The 15,384-nt window shown below is 45.6% G+C and overlaps 1 protein-coding gene across 1 annotated transcript in view; it reads right to left on the bottom strand.

Moving 5' to 3' along the window:
- Positions 1–15,384, bottom strand: part of UBR4 (ubiquitin protein ligase E3 component n-recognin 4) — a 78,756-nt gene that overhangs the window by 5,930 nt on the left and 57,442 nt on the right. The window contains exons 83-103 of the mRNA XM_026112484.2: positions 15,186–15,343; positions 14,580–14,689; positions 14,230–14,371; positions 13,330–13,411; positions 12,586–12,759; positions 11,993–12,114; positions 11,399–11,596; positions 11,192–11,272; positions 9,228–9,315; positions 8,704–8,831; positions 8,163–8,270; positions 7,528–7,647; positions 6,623–6,813; positions 6,102–6,275; positions 5,468–5,567; positions 4,843–5,061; positions 4,461–4,574; positions 3,742–3,884; positions 3,283–3,408; positions 2,256–2,450; positions 201–425 (exon numbers count right to left, since the gene is read on the bottom strand). Of these exons, the coding sequence (XP_025968269.2) occupies positions 201–425; positions 2,256–2,450; positions 3,283–3,408; positions 3,742–3,884; positions 4,461–4,574; positions 4,843–5,061; positions 5,468–5,567; positions 6,102–6,275; positions 6,623–6,813; positions 7,528–7,647; positions 8,163–8,270; positions 8,704–8,831; positions 9,228–9,315; positions 11,192–11,272; positions 11,399–11,596; positions 11,993–12,114; positions 12,586–12,759; positions 13,330–13,411; positions 14,230–14,371; positions 14,580–14,689; positions 15,186–15,343 (2,998 nt within the window). The remainder of the gene's footprint in view (positions 1–200; positions 426–2,255; positions 2,451–3,282; positions 3,409–3,741; positions 3,885–4,460; positions 4,575–4,842; positions 5,062–5,467; positions 5,568–6,101; positions 6,276–6,622; positions 6,814–7,527; positions 7,648–8,162; positions 8,271–8,703; positions 8,832–9,227; positions 9,316–11,191; positions 11,273–11,398; positions 11,597–11,992; positions 12,115–12,585; positions 12,760–13,329; positions 13,412–14,229; positions 14,372–14,579; positions 14,690–15,185; positions 15,344–15,384) is intronic.

The raw sequence follows: 15,384 nt of genomic DNA, 5'->3' as shown, positions 1-15,384 counted from the left end.
AAGCACCCAGAATTGAATGCTCCTGCTCGTACCTCTGCAGTGCTGAGTACCGAGCTACTCAGCAAGGGTTAATATCTGCTGTTCTAAAATATGCACGTTGCTTTCCTTGGCTCCCCATAAGCTGCCGCGCGGCTCTGACTGCTGTGGCAGTAACATGAGTAAGTCGGCAGCTGCGGAGCAGCGGTGGGGGCACGGCTGACCTGCTGGTTCCCCCTGGTGACACCACGCGCGCGTGGGAGGTCACGAGAAGTCTCCTGAGGATCTCCACTCGCATGGCTTTCCACTTCTCCGGGGGCGAGATGTGCAGCGCCAGCACGGTGTAGTAATGGGGCCCGTCCACCTCGTAGGCACTCTCCACCCACTTCTCTTTGGGATGCTCCAGGAAGCTCTGGAGGTTCTTCTCCTCCCTCGAGGTTGCTCGAGTTCTGAAACACAAGAGAAGCATCAGCAGCTGTTCTTACATGTGCTCTGTTACTTCTCAGAGGCTTTGAAGTACTACATTCAAGCAGTTCTACCTAGGAAATAAAGCAGCGCTTACTTTGCACTCTCAGATTTTCCCCAAATTCATCCACTGGTTAAGCATTTGTTCATGGCGAACCTAGCCAACTCGCTTTTCTTTAGAGCTGCGTGTAGGAACAGAGAGGTTTGCAAGGCAACCTGCATCGCCCCAGCAGAGGGCAATGTTATTATAAAGCTGTTTTCCCTTTTGTTCGGGAAAGGGAGCCCGGGCAGGCATTCACCTTGCAACGACTCACCTCCTGGCTGACACTACACATGCGGATTGCGGCTCCTAGACCTTAGAATCAATTTATATTATTCGTATACTGCAAAAGCAATCAAAGATAAGATATAGGCCAACTTCAAAGACAGAAAGATAGCATATTTACTGTAAGCTGAGATAGATATCTAATTTTTTTCTTTTCCTTTCCTCTGCTCCAGTCTCTTCAGGAGTCCTGGAAGCCCAGAGCTGACCCTATCGACTGTGAGTCACCACATACCTTGGGAAGATGCATCACTGTCTACCACAACCTACTGCTCTACTTGATCAGAAAGGGGCTGCCAGCCAGCTAAGTCCCTCGATTTTGAAGCCAGGTATGCCCTCCCCATCAGAAATGCATAAAGCAGCATCCCTAGCAGATAAAACTGCGTCTAGGAATCAACGTTGTGTGAACTTTTCAATTGCTACATTATGCAGCTGGTAGCCAGCTAATAGCTCGTCATCCTCTACATTTAATATCAAACGCATCTATAGAAAGAAAGAATTTCTGGGAACTACGTAATGCGTTTTTACACAACAGCCACACAGTGGGTTCGGGGCTCTCTAGTGCCACCAAGCAGACTTACGAAATGAAATGAATAGCTTCATTCATTTGTCCCTCAAGGGAATCAGGAAACAATAGCGTAGGGATCTGGAGATAGATATTGTAAACAACACCCAAACTGTGTAAGAGCCATAATGTTGATTAGTTCCAGGATGGAAAGTAAGCTACGATTTCATTTCGCTTCATTTGGAGTAACCTTGGTTTAAGAGACACATATTTTCATATATATACCCTTATCTAATTAATATTACTTTCCTGTACCCCAGTATGTAAATAAAAGCTAATAGGCATTTTGTTTTTTTGCACAGGATGCTGCATTATCAGAACTACCTCAATTATTCAAAACTATTTAAGTATCTAAACATTTGTACACTTAGACATAGTGTCAAGCCAAGGCATGACTGATACTTATGGTCTGTATAAATAAGTTCTTACTAAAACAGTTCAAGGGAAGTGTTGCTATGCTGCTGTTTACTGGTAAAAATAAAAATGTGTTAAAAATGAGAGTCTTAAGAACCTGAACGCTACAGGAGAAATCTAGTATGTCAAAACTTGGACTGAAGCTGATTGGGTTATTGTCACTTCAGATAATAACGATACCAGCACTGGGTTTTCAATTGACAGTAATTACTTCAATGAAGTCTCTCTCCTGCTTTTCCAAAACAAACTAAACTGGCAGTGCTCCTTTAATCTAATAATCCCAAAGGAGACGATGCTCAATTTGCTTCTGTTCAGCAGGTTCCCTGTTCTCCTGCATGTCCACGAGCCGCAATGCTTTACTGTGAACAATTTAAACCTGTAACAGTCTAAAACTTGTGCGGTTTCCCACCTTTCTGGTGACATGCATGTACAAGTCCAGATCACACCACTTGTAGACCTGTTTGGAGACTAAGTGAGGGAAGGACAGGCTGTTGCTAGGAAAGAGATACTAACGTGTTGAGGACATAGAGCACCGTGTGGATTATGTACGGAATGAGGTGTATGTTGCTCTCCCTTCCTCCTCCTCCAGTGTCTACGCTGAATGATTGCTCCATGGCAAAACGGAGAAATAGCAGTTTAATGTCATGAACATTGAGCTGGTAGGTGGGTTCCCGCTGCCCGGTGCATTCCTGGAGGTACGTGTTGTGTCTGAAAAACAGCGGTAAGTGTTACTGTAATAAATATCCTTTAAAAATGCTGATTACGTTTCTTCTTCCACACCACAAATAATTTAAGATCTCAGAGCCTGAGCAAATATCTCACAGAAAAGCTTTAAAAAACAAACAGGATATGAAAACGCAAGCACTGCCCACCTTCAGTTAACCTCCCTAGAAGGGAGGCTCTCGGCTTACTCTGGCAAATCCAATCCCATCTGCCTATATACATCAATACTATTTTCCCATGTCCAGGGCTTAGGGTACAGCTCCTTGGCTTAAAATGCATTTGAGATGTTACCACAGGAGATGGCTAGATGGACCACAATATGGACAACATGATGAACAATCTCCACCTGCTCTAGGGAAGTGGTCAGAATTCATCAGTTACACTCATTACTGTCCAACGTAGTTTGGAAATCTGTGCAAGGGAATCTGCTGGTGTCAGACAGGTTTCTTTGGTAAAGCGCCTCCCTATCTGAGCTCTCTCACACTTCTCAGACAGAACACAGGGACCTGTCTGCAAACAAGCCAACACTGTTAGTGCACACTGCATGTTCAGGAGCGATTTGGGCCTACGGAGATAAAGAACTGATCAGGTCATGCATCAATATGAAGCCAAGAAGCAGACAGACACCTGCTCTTTTTTCAGAGATGCAATCTGGTTTGGATTCCTTGATGGCAGAGTCTGAAACAGTTGAGGGTTACTAAGACTTAGCTGCTGTCATCTTGACTCCACGGTTTGGAGCTTTCGTGCTGCTGCGGTAACATATTGTCTCACCTACTCCGAATGCAAAACAGCTGGGGAAGTAGCCTGGTCTACTCACCTCGCTAAGCAAGTAGCAAAAGCCGACTCTGGCACATGAGGTCCCCAGACCGGTAGGAGCCCATTACACTTTGTGTTGGCATTTTGCAGGGCTGCACTCTCCCACTCTTCACGGCCACGAGCCAGCCTGCATCGAGAAAGAAAGCCATGCCCAGGCAACTTAGAAACAGGCAAAGTTTTGTCAAAGAAGCCATCAAGAAATTGGCAATTCCATAGCTTCTTCAAACTATGCAGCAGTTATTTCTAATGATAACAGACCTCGCTTTTCAGTGCCCAGGCCTGACCTCTATTTGTTATAGTAAAGCAGCCTACAACAGAGAAGCCGGTGGCTGTCTCCAAGCTACCAAGTGACCAACTCGTAAGCAAATCCATTTCGAGTTACAAGGCCAAGTCCCACGCCCAAAAAACACCTTGAAATGTAACATCAACCACCACTACTCCGCCTGCAATCGGAGCGTACCTTACAGCTGCAAGGTGACAGTCGTAATGGACGATGTTGAAATGAGAGACTGTGCTGTACCCCTGCTGTTTTCGGGGCTTGTTCTCAAACTCCTCCAGTGCAACGCGCTTGGTGAAAGTATAAATACCCAGGACCTTCGTCGGCTGCAATAACACAACAGCCGGGTTAGAGTTCATTCACATCTGTAAACAGTTCGCACTTTACACTGGTTTGACGCTGCACTGACTCTTGCCTATTCAGGCCATTACGGCAACAACCTTCCTGCTCCAACTTGACACCGGCCAATTCTTTTTTCCAGCAGAAATGAGAGTAAGACACAGTTGGTTTGAAGGGGGGCATCACAGCAGAACTCGAACAGAATGAGACACAAATAAACTATAAACGAAAATCAGCTACGGTGTTCTGACGCTTCCAGTACTGTTCAGGGGCTGAGGGGCACTGAAGGAGCTCTAAAAAGTTCAGTTGGCCCAGAAACCATCTCAAATATCTTGTCCAGAGAAATGGGACAGCATGACAGGGTTCAGTAATTATTGAGGAAGCCCTAAAACATGAAACTTTAATAGACATACATATATACACACATGTACATCTCTCATTTCCCAACAACCCCTGGAATTACCAGTCTCGAGAAACAAACCCATGATTCCCGGCTCTCCCAAGGCCAAAGCACCAAGTTTCTTCAGTGGATTTAAGGGCTTTGCAAATGTGTCTCACTTTACCTGAAACTTGTATCCTTCCCGGCAGATGCAGCAAGTCAGACCTGGTTCCTCTATAAGCTCCTCCATCTGTTTAAGCAGCGCAGTCTTGGTCACGACCTGACCCTTCTCATTTGTCTGAAAGGGAGAACGATTCAGCAGGTTGAAAAGACCATAATGAACAGCACCATCCCCACCGCTGTAACAGGAATGCCCAATCCATTTCCCAGCCTGCTAGGAGCAACCATATTTACTCTCCCAGGGGTGCCAGGCACACCACGGGCTTGAGCTCTCCAATATTTGTCAATAAATCATTTTACACAATTCCTTGTGTGGCAGTTTTAGCAAGACAGAAACACAAAGATCGTGAGGTCACTAGTCTGCCGTCAGTGCAAACAAACATTACCGTCATCCCCAGAGTGCCCAAGGCCTTCTGTCTCATTGCCATAGCCATACGCTTCTTCTCCGCACGTGTCTCCTTCCGGGCAGCATCGATCTTCTTATTCACCTCGGGATGTTCCCTCAGTGCCTCCAGAAGATTCTCCGCTAAGGTCCCAATCCCTTCATCGCTAGACACCTGCTCCAGTTTGTGCAGGTTTGTGATGGAGTCTGTACCTATCAGCACCTAGGAAAGATTGAAACACAGCACCTTTCTCAAAAAAGAATCAATAAAAGGAGGCCCACGACAGTAACTGTTCCCATAATACTACATAAACAGCGTTCTTAAAAGAGCCATCAGGCCCTGAGAAGCCTATCGATACTACACAGTTCACAGTCCTAAATCACCGTCTCTTCACACAACGCTTGGGTGTAAACCTCACGCCACACAGATAAAATACATTTAAGGCAAAATCTCTGCCCTCCAGGCTTTACCAGGCTAGCAGACTGCATCTGAAACCGGTGCATCTCTCCAAGAACAATAAAAACAGCAGAGAATTTACTCCTACAGAAACATCCGCTTAGCTACAGCCACCAAAAGCAGAGTAACAAGCCAGCCCTGTCCTGCTCTGTTTCTAAAACAGTCTCCTTACCTGCGTAGCAGGGTGCTGTGTGGCAAGTCCTCGGAGCAGGCGCAGGATAAAGGGAAGCGCAGGCCGAGATAAGAATTTCTTCCATATGTCTGCATCCAAACTGCACAGAAAACAAGAGGTGGCAGCTGAAGGACAGTCACCCGTTCTGAAAAGGCACCTGGCAGCTAGCCAGCGGCACAGCTTGCAGAGCACAGGCGGCAGGCGAAGAGAAGCATCCCTCACTCCGCATTCCTCCTCCGCTAATTAACGAAGTGACATTCACACTCCCACTTCCATGTTGTGCACGCTAATAGCCACAGTGTCAACTCTTAGCCTTAGGATTTGTTTTATGAGCTAGTCATCAACAGCAAAAGCTCTGTTATAGTATAAAATGGATAAGGAAAAGGAAGGAAACGCACAGATCACGGCATCCAAGACATCGACTCAGAAGGATGTCAAACGGGAAGATTACTGGACATTTAGCCCATCCCAATAGCAGCACTGTCCTACCAGACCATCTGCACCACTGCTGTACCAAGTACAAGCGCTTCTGAATGGACTTGTTAACAGTTTTCTTGGAAGATGGGTCTATTTGGTGGTGCTGAAAAGAGACGGGGATGCTCGGAATTACCACATACACAAGGAAGCAACTCACTTCTTTGCACTGGGAATGTGCTTTTTCATGTAGTCAAGGGCGTTCTGTGTAATCCCCTTCTGGAGGATCAGATCTTTCAGCTGATGGCCATTGCTGTTATTCTTTATCCCAGCGGCTATTTTACAGAAGCAGTCTAGGAAAACTTTGTCATCTCCACTGTGCTCCTCATCATACCTGAGTCAGGAGAAGAAACAGTGACTTGGAGGCTCTTCGAAAATCTCTGTATAATGATTCTTATTATATTATCACTGAATGCACACATGTACTCCAGCTCAGACACTCAGAACACCCACCGTCCCACTCAGGCCCATCATCGTAAAATATACTTTAAAGCTGTATTTCCCGAGCTACAGTCACGTATTTCTTCTAGAAATAGCTTAGAAATGAAATAGGAAATTAAACTTATGCACAAGGAATCCCTGAAGCTTTGCATTACGCTGAAATGAGTATCAATGAGAAAAGGTATGGACTTCTCCATACACCTGATTTCACGTGTTTTTAGTTGAAATCTGTCAACGTACTTATCAAAGTTACAGTAGGGTTTGAATCGATCAACGAGAATCTGCATTTTCTCCATTTCCCCGAAGGACAGGTAAGGGATGATGCGTAACAGGCCTTGCAGGACACTGAGATTGGAGCGGACAAAAGTGCTGTTGATCTGATCGAGCAACATTACCAGCTGATCCTTGTCACCAGTCAGGAGGAGGTTACCCTGCAAAGGAAGAGGAGCATGGTTTACACTCAGGAATATATTTACACCCTTCAAAAACACTCTCACTCTCCAGTAGCTGGTATACTGCCCTGCTCTTTATGAATTCGAGCTCTTGACCCTGATAAAATAGGCTGATGAAGAAGAAAAGCCAGCCTCATTCCCAGATGTCCAGTGGAACGGCTGTTATCAGCTCCTCTAGTCAACACCTGACTTCCTTCATCTACTGTTGAAGCATTCTCTAGTCAAAAAGGTCTAATTTCAGCCCAAAAGAAGTCAGATTCTTACATATCAGTAATTTTAAAAGATGAGAAAAAAAACTTTTCTTATTCTTAATGTAGTTGAGATATAGTTTATGTCCCCAAATAGCTGGAAAATCAACTATGTTTTCAATATGTATAAAAACACTCAATAAATCAATGTAAAACTGCCTCTTTCTTTATCGATCACAGCCCTGTGACCCAAAGGAGCAGGGAAGGGATCCAAGCAGCACCTACAATCCCCACTCTAACCATGCACAAACCATCCCAAAGAAGCCTCACAGGGCTTTTGGTTCAGGGCGCTCCTCTTGCCCCACCTCCAAGGCCTGCTAAGACCTTGCTGGCACGGGTGAGACTCCCATTCAACACACCTCTACAACTCCTGAAGCTCTGCGTCACTGCAATAAGATGTGCACAAGCCTTGAATCCTGGTCAACATTCCCGCTCAGCCCCTCACCTTGTCCTCGCTCAGAGGTTCTGCGTTGGATTCATCCAGTATGATCTCCATTATACTGAGCACTTGCTCTGCCACAGCTGCTCCTCCGCTGTCCTTGCTTTCCTGCTCAGCCACGAGAGCCTGGAGAAGGTAACAGCACTCGTTACGGCACCAACAGTAACAGGTTTAACTGAGCCACGCGTTTCCCGTTACTTGTAGATAGGGAATGGCTAACAGAAAATCTGCCGGCTTAGTCCGGACAACTCTTGCAGTTGTCATAAGGACGCAGGACAATCTGAGGTAGTTTTAAACTCATTCGAGTCCACGGCAAACACTTTATGGGAGCCCAAGTTCACTTGTTGAACAGGATCCCCTGCATTATATAACAGAGAACTTCATCAACGTAGGTAGGAATAAAACCCTATTATCTAGGAATTCACACTGCGAAGATCTGCAAACCACCCAAGACACTGTTAAACTTTTGAGGCAGCACATTAACTCAGCATCCATGTCCTCAAGGCCATCAGACAACAACAGTTGTGAAATTCATTTACAACAAGCAAACGTTCAGCCAACATTACCAAACTCTTCCTGTTTCATAAAAGGCTCCATGCCAGTCATTCCCAAGCTAACTGTGCCCCCTCAATTATCCTTACCAAGTTCAGGGTTCCCAGCATGACATTCAAAGTGTTCATCTCGGGCTTGACCAGCTGCTGACGATTTACTTTCACCTTCACGCAGTAACTGAACAGTTTTAACAGCACCTACAAAATATGGAGAATGCATTCTTTGCTGTACCTTCAAAATGAGTATCAAAATATTACTGAAACTGAAGTACTTGATCATATAACTAGTTTTCAGACTTGTGGGGTAGAGTCAGAGTTTTATACCAATATTAACCTTCGGACAGCTTTGGTTTTCCCTTATGACCAAGGCAGAAAAAAATCGCTCTAGCAAGGTAGGATTCAGTCTTATCAACTCTTCAGCTTCTACAACAAGTCTTTGTAAAGTATTGCTAACCAAGGGCATTGGGAGGGAGAAAGAAGGAACTTCTCAGGTTTTAATAAAGGAGTGAATTGCAACCTCTGCTCCAACATTTGAACTGAAATGTAAGACAGAAGGTGGAAACTTCCCTCACGTCTGTGGAATTTTCTGCCATGTAACTCCTAATCCCGAAGCGCAGCAGCTCAGACTCACCGTTAAGAGGTGCCGGCCTTGCTTGAAGTCCTTAATTCCAGTCAGTCTGTTCAGCATGCACTCCAGGCCTCCACACTGGGCCATCACGCCTGCCATCTTGTACACTTCTTCCTCATCCTCCTCCTCATCTGCAGGACAGACGCAGAATAAGAAGAAAGGAAGAAGCCACAATGGCAAGCTCAGGCAGCCCACAGGGACAAAACAGAAGTAAAAATGGAGTGCAGCAGGCCACATTTACCAGCAGCTGAAGTTATATCAGCTGTGTCAAATTTCAAAAGAATGATGAGCAGGAATATGAAGAAGGGCCACAGTGAATGGTCCTGTGCCATACAAGTATTCAGGTTGAAAGGATAGACTTTAAGCGCTGTTAAAATCAGCATCCACTGTAGGGGAAGCAGGTAAACGCAGCAAAAGAAATGTCAATCAACTTTAAGCTCGCTGCTGTAAGGATAAGAGTGTCAGTGCTCTACAGCGAACCTCAGATTTCAAATTTAATCCCAGCTTTCAGAAGACAAGTGCATTACCGGTAGTGGAGTCTAGAGACTCGATGAATTCCTCAGTGGCATCTCCTAGTAACCCTCGCATGCGGTAAATGATCCTCATCGGCTCCCCCTGCGAGAGAGGAGGGCATTATATTAACTATGCCTGTCTGGACACACGTACACAAGCGTGGTTTTCTTTATGTGGTGCAACAGACACTTCAGCCTTATTCTCCTTTGTGATCTTTTCACTGAAGATAACACAGAGAAATCTTTCACTCCCTCATCCTCCCTTTATTGAGATGAATTAAAAATAACAACTGCGAAGCCACAGCCTGCAAAAGCGTTCAATAAATCATCAGTTGGTCTGTCCAGTTTTTCCTGACATTGCCAGTTAGATGGATAGCATGGTAAAAAGTCCCCTCCTTTAGCACCAAGGAACAATCTGTCCAAGCAGAACGTGCATTCATCTATAGAGAAATGCCTGCTTGATGCATCAGCCTTCCCCTTCTAGGGTATTTCACAGCATACCTGGGATATACATAGATAAGGCACAGCCCAGTATATGAAGCAGAAGAGTGCTTTCAAATATAAAAAATCTGCAGTGATGGAAAATGGAACAGGAGGAATAAAAGGCAGTTTAATGAGCTTTTGCTAAGACAATCTGTTACTACAAGGAGAGAGCTGAAAACGGTAAAGGGCCAGCTGCACTTTTGCCCTGGGAAGGGGTTGGTTTTCTAGATGCCTTTCCAGCTGGAAATACTGACTGCATATCGCTCAACTTTCCATTTTAATCCATAGGTCTAAATAAAAAGCAGAAAAGAAAAATCCCAGATTTGGGAGCAGGAGACCTTGTGAGAGAAAACCTGTCAGAAAGCTCACTAAGCCTAATGTGGAATAAGCAGTGCTTAATGTCACAGCAAATACATAAGCACCAGGAAAGCCCTGGGGGGAAGATCTGCTCAAAGGCCGCACTAGAGACCAGCAATTAACACCACAGGGGCCCTGGTAAAACGGCAGATGAACAAAAAAAAAAAAAAAAAAGCCAGTGAGAGACAAGGGGAACAAAAAGGGCCCTGAGGTTGGCTTCTTGTGAGCCTGCCTATTTCCCAGGGAACGTGAGCCGGAGCTCCAGAAGTGCTTCGCCAAGGCGCGCACAAAGGAAGACGGATGAAAGCTGTTCGGCGACCGTGCCGCTGAGCAAACTCGGCCTTTCCCGGCTGGGAGGGGAGCATGTCTGCTCCGGCGCAGCATCCCCCGGGAACGGTGGCTCCCTGCTCGGAGCGGACACGCAGTCATCATGAGCTATTCCCCTCGATAACGTGATTAGAGCTCAAATTAGAATTCAGCGGTTAAGCCCAGCACCTCGCTTCCCTATCAAAGTTGGTACCTTACTAAAAACAATCGTCGTTGCCTAGCCTTGGGCTGTTGGACTAGTCCCTCAAGACTGTTGTGTCCATTTCTTCATCTGGAAAACGGGCAATACCCGCTACTAATAGCAAATTGGGTGGATTAAATCTGTAAAGTTCTTGGAGTTCTAAAAGAAAAGCACAACAGCAGTAGTGCAAAGGGACACGGAGAACTGTTGGATGCTCTCTCTGCATAAATAATTAGGGTTCATCTCTGAAATGCAGCTTGATGGAGCAATCTGGTACCCCAGGCTGTACGCTCACATCGAACTGCCACGCGCACATGGAGTGTGAAATGAGCTTTGAAAGGCAGCGACACAAAATTCAGCCATTTCCCCAAAGGAAAGGTAAGAAAGTTTGTTGCTCAAGATGACAGCTCAGATAACTGCATATGCTACGCAGGTAAGTTCAATACACTCACCTGGGTCAGTATTATGCCCCTTTAAATCATTTATGTTGCAGAATTGAGCAACAGTGTATCCAAATAGAGCACAAAAAGGTGCTGAGCAATTATAGCTAGGAAATTATATGTCAGGGAATAAATCCTGACCAGTGTGATTTTCTTTTAAAATATCAAGGACAGATGCTACAGACACATACCTCATTAGTAGGACACCACACCTTCTTGTAGACCTCGGCCACAGGCAAGTCCAAACTGATGATCTTATTGTTCACCAAAAGCTGGAAGGAAAAAAAGAAGCGGTCTAGAACAAGTTCACACCGCGTCGCCGGGTTAGCAACTATAAGCTACTTGGAAATAAGTCCCCACATGTCCATGGCAAGAAATCCACACTTGGGCTTTCTCACCTCCATTCCGCTGTCGTCCTCCAGCAGAGCTACCAGGTCACAGTCCTGACAGATTTTGTTCTTGATGTCCCTCATGAGCGGCCCAATGCCAGGCTCATTGCTACTGTAGGGATTGCCCGGCATCCTGCCCTGCAAGAAGTCTTCCTGCTGGGGATCCTTCTCCAGTGTTACAAAGAACTCGGTCACTTCATTCTCTTCCTAAAGAACAACAGCAGAGGCAGAGTGAATTTTTTTTCCCCTAAACACACTCCATTTCCTGCACTCACACGTTAGCAATTTGCAGGGCGTCCCTAAACCATAAGTCCTTTTGTCACTGGTGCATCCCGCTCTACGTTGCCTCACACAGACTTTGGTAAGCAAATTCCGCAGCACAAAATGACAATACTACCGGTTCTCCTTCTTCGCACAGAACAGGCCACAGCAAAGAACCTAAATATTAAAACCTCAAAACTGGACAGCACATGACTACAGTTCCACATGGGCTAGTATTAAACCATTATTGTCTATGCTATTATTTTGTTTTGCTGAAATGCAAACAACTTTATTTAAGAAGTCTGGTTTTATAAGTGATGCTACAGCCATCTGTACACTTACAGGATAGATAATACTGCAGAGCCTCTCAAAGATGAACACAGGCGTCCTGTAGTCATCAAGGCTGTAACGTTTTGCGGTCTCTATGCACACTGCCATAAACGCCTTTGTTTCCGATTCTGTGCCTGCCAAGAAAAGGAAGCATGAAGAGACACACATGGACCAGTTTTTAAGGGCTCCGTTTTCACCCAATATACACAACAAATCCCCATGCAATAAGTACCATACTTCGCTGCCCTCTTCTTCTGAGAGCCAGCTACCTAGCAAAGAAAAGGCTGTTTACTGGTATGGTCACTAGGAAACCCCTTTGCACGCTTGGGCTACAGTAAAACAGTCCTGTAAAAAGGAGGAGGTTTAAATTCCTGGAAAATAAGAGATGATTCCAGGAATGTCATTTTACCTTTTCTGTCCCAAAAGGAAATATTAGAAGGTCCAAGCCATTAGAACAAACAAACAAACAAACAAACAAACAAACAACAACAACACCCCATCCCTATAGTAGTTTTTTAGAAGCAAGTCCTTTATGTAGCTGTACCATCTGCTTCTCCTTCCTGGTTGACCCAGAGCCTGGATTTCTGGAACCCAAGTGGCTTTACCTGTTGTCATATCTTCCAGCATCTCCAGCAGCATGTCCTGCGTTTCATCGATCAGCTTGGTCCTCTGCACCACTAACTTCCTCAAGCACAGGTAGCCATTCAGGACCGTACCCACCAGGCGGCTTTTGAAGTGGCGTTTGATAGACTCCACCTCCACGAAGGAAGAGAGGAGACCTACATAGGAACGAGATGTTCAGGAAGTGGGAAAGAGTTTCACTTGCTAGCTGCAAGTTTCCTGTGGCCAGCAAACATGAAATTGTATCAGAAAAGAGAATATGAAAAAGAGTGACTGAGCTGATACGATGTATTTCCATTTCACACAAGTTTTTGAAAAAACTATACCATAGAAGGCCAAAAAAGCCACCACCATGGAATAAAAGTACAAGTTGCTAAAACATTAATAACTAAGGAACAATAAGGGGGAAATAAATCACTGTTTACAATGGTCCTGGGAACTATACTGCTCAATAAATGTAATCAAGACATGGAGAAGAACAGTGATATGACAAAGTTTGCTCGTGACACGAAATTAGTTCAAGTAACTAAAAACTAAAACTGACCAGAAAAAAACAATGGGAAAATCTATTTACTGACTGGGAGCTAAACTGATGGGTAAAAATCCAATGCTGATGACTGCAAAACACTGCATCACATCTGTTCAAAACTCCGCTACATGCTGTTATAGAGCAACAATCACCCTGTCTCTAATCCTACTACATGACTTGTGTTGATGCCAGCAAATACCTGTGAGACTCTTCAAGGCATATCCCTGCTGCAGATCAGTGCTGAGCGTTGCTTCCTCCAAGGCAAGTAAACGAGCTATTTCCTGAAAATAATTAACATGCCCATTAGGATAAACTGCAGTGCCAAAGGTGACTAGCTGGCCAGCGTCCAACACACGGAAAACTAACTGACCTGCGTGTGAACGCAGGGTGAGAAGGAACGTAGCGAAGAAACAGAGCCAACCACAGAGAAATCACAACCGCAGCGCTGAAGCGGGAGGGAGGACTGACCCAAATATTCTCCTGATCTTCTCCCTCTACCTACCCCATGGCTGTTACCACCCATTTGCTCGAGTGGCCCTCCAGGATGACTCTCAGTGCCAGGCTGTGCTTCCTACGCTCCAGGTGCGCTGGACCCGGGGTCACCATTAACGCAGAGGGTGTTATCTGCCACGGGACCGAGTTACGTCTCACTAGCAAACTGCTACAACCTGACTATCTGAGGACTGCAACTTAAATGCGTTCCTTCTTCAACAGGCTGTAATTCACGCTGGAGGAACGGCAGCACACCTAATCCTCCCTTGTCATTAAGGGCTTCTGGAGTCCAGTCTGGCAGCTAAGACAGCTTCCAGCCTGGATCCGATGCTAAGTCAGCGGAGCAATATTTATACCCCTTAGCGCAGCTGCCCAGAGAACAGTTACCTAACACGAACTGGGCAGTTTGCACTGAGGCCGGACACAGCTGGAGTTATTTTGTGCTCAGAGGTGACACAGTGCAAAAGTACAAACTTCCTAAACCAGGCACAGGCCAGCAACAGGGCACTGAATAAAGAGATGCAGATCTCAAAGCGCTAAATGAGCTGACTGACAAGGCAGGGACGAGCTTCCTGCTGCTACACAGCCCCTACATAGAGGCCCATACCTTAGTGATGAGGCTGCCAATATAGGGCAAAACCCCTCTGGCAGCCAGGTAGACCTTCCAGTGGGCAGGTTTGATGAGTTTCTGATACAGTGCCAGGTACTCGGCAGCACACTCGCCAGCAACGCTCAGCTCATCCAGGTAGCTAGGGAAGAGAAAACACTGGTGGGCAACCGCTTCGCAGCAACGCAGTGTTCACAAATTAAGGACAGCATGGAAAGAAAGTAAAAAACACCCCAACAACAACTCCAGAAACTTATCCAGAAATCTCCCTATTTTTAGGGAGAAAAATTCTCATGGGAATCAGAGAAAAATCATTCTAGAGCTGCCAAGTGTGGCATCCTAAGAAATACCTCGTAAGGAGATCGAGGACCTGCTGTTTACGGCTGGGGATGGTAGCCAGAGCTTCCACAATAGTGCACGCAGCCTGCCTTGCCGCTTGAGTGGCGGGAGTAAACAGCACCTAAGGTCAGATCGTTAAAATAAGGTGTCATTTGATGTGCACGTATAAACTAACGACACTTTACTGAAATGGCAAAGCATACACTGGGACAGTAGCGCTCCCCTGTTGTCCCAAAGACTCGATTCGATGAGGTGGTCTACCTTGTTCTCCACCAAAATTTTTAAACAACGCACTGCGTAGGGGACATACTAATCCACGTACACAGGAAGAAAAGCCTTTGCACGAGACCTGTGAAAACGCAGTAGTCCAAATGCAGCAGCATGCAGGATACTGGGTAAATATTTCTAAATAGCACTTCTATGGAATGAAGCTGCAAATCTTACTTGGAATTAGATGTTACAGTCTAGTCTAGTTACAGTCTCTCCAAATATCACTGCCCACAATGACTGCAAAGTGCACAAAACATGCTGAACAACCAATAATCTCCGATGGTTAACTCTGTCCTACGCTGCTGGATAGGTTGGTTCATCCCAGTCAAGTTTTCGCTAGCACTTACCTGACGCAACCAATTGTTGTGTCCCAGCTTGAGATCCAGAGGGCAAGTTCTCTTCCCACGGCGACTCATGAACTGTTTCCATTTCCAGACATATTTTTCCGACAAGTAGAGCTGGTGAAGCTCAGTTTTGCTGGGAGCTTTTCCATTGGCATCTATACCTGCAAAATTGAACACAGGTTAAGAGAACTGTCAGCAGCTA

The sequence above is a fragment of the Dromaius novaehollandiae genome, chromosome 24 (assembly GCF_036370855.1).
Source record: "Dromaius novaehollandiae isolate bDroNov1 chromosome 24, bDroNov1.hap1, whole genome shotgun sequence".
Lineage (NCBI taxonomy): Eukaryota > Metazoa > Chordata > Aves > Casuariiformes > Dromaiidae > Dromaius > Dromaius novaehollandiae.
This window is presented reverse-complemented; position numbering and strand designations above follow the sequence as displayed.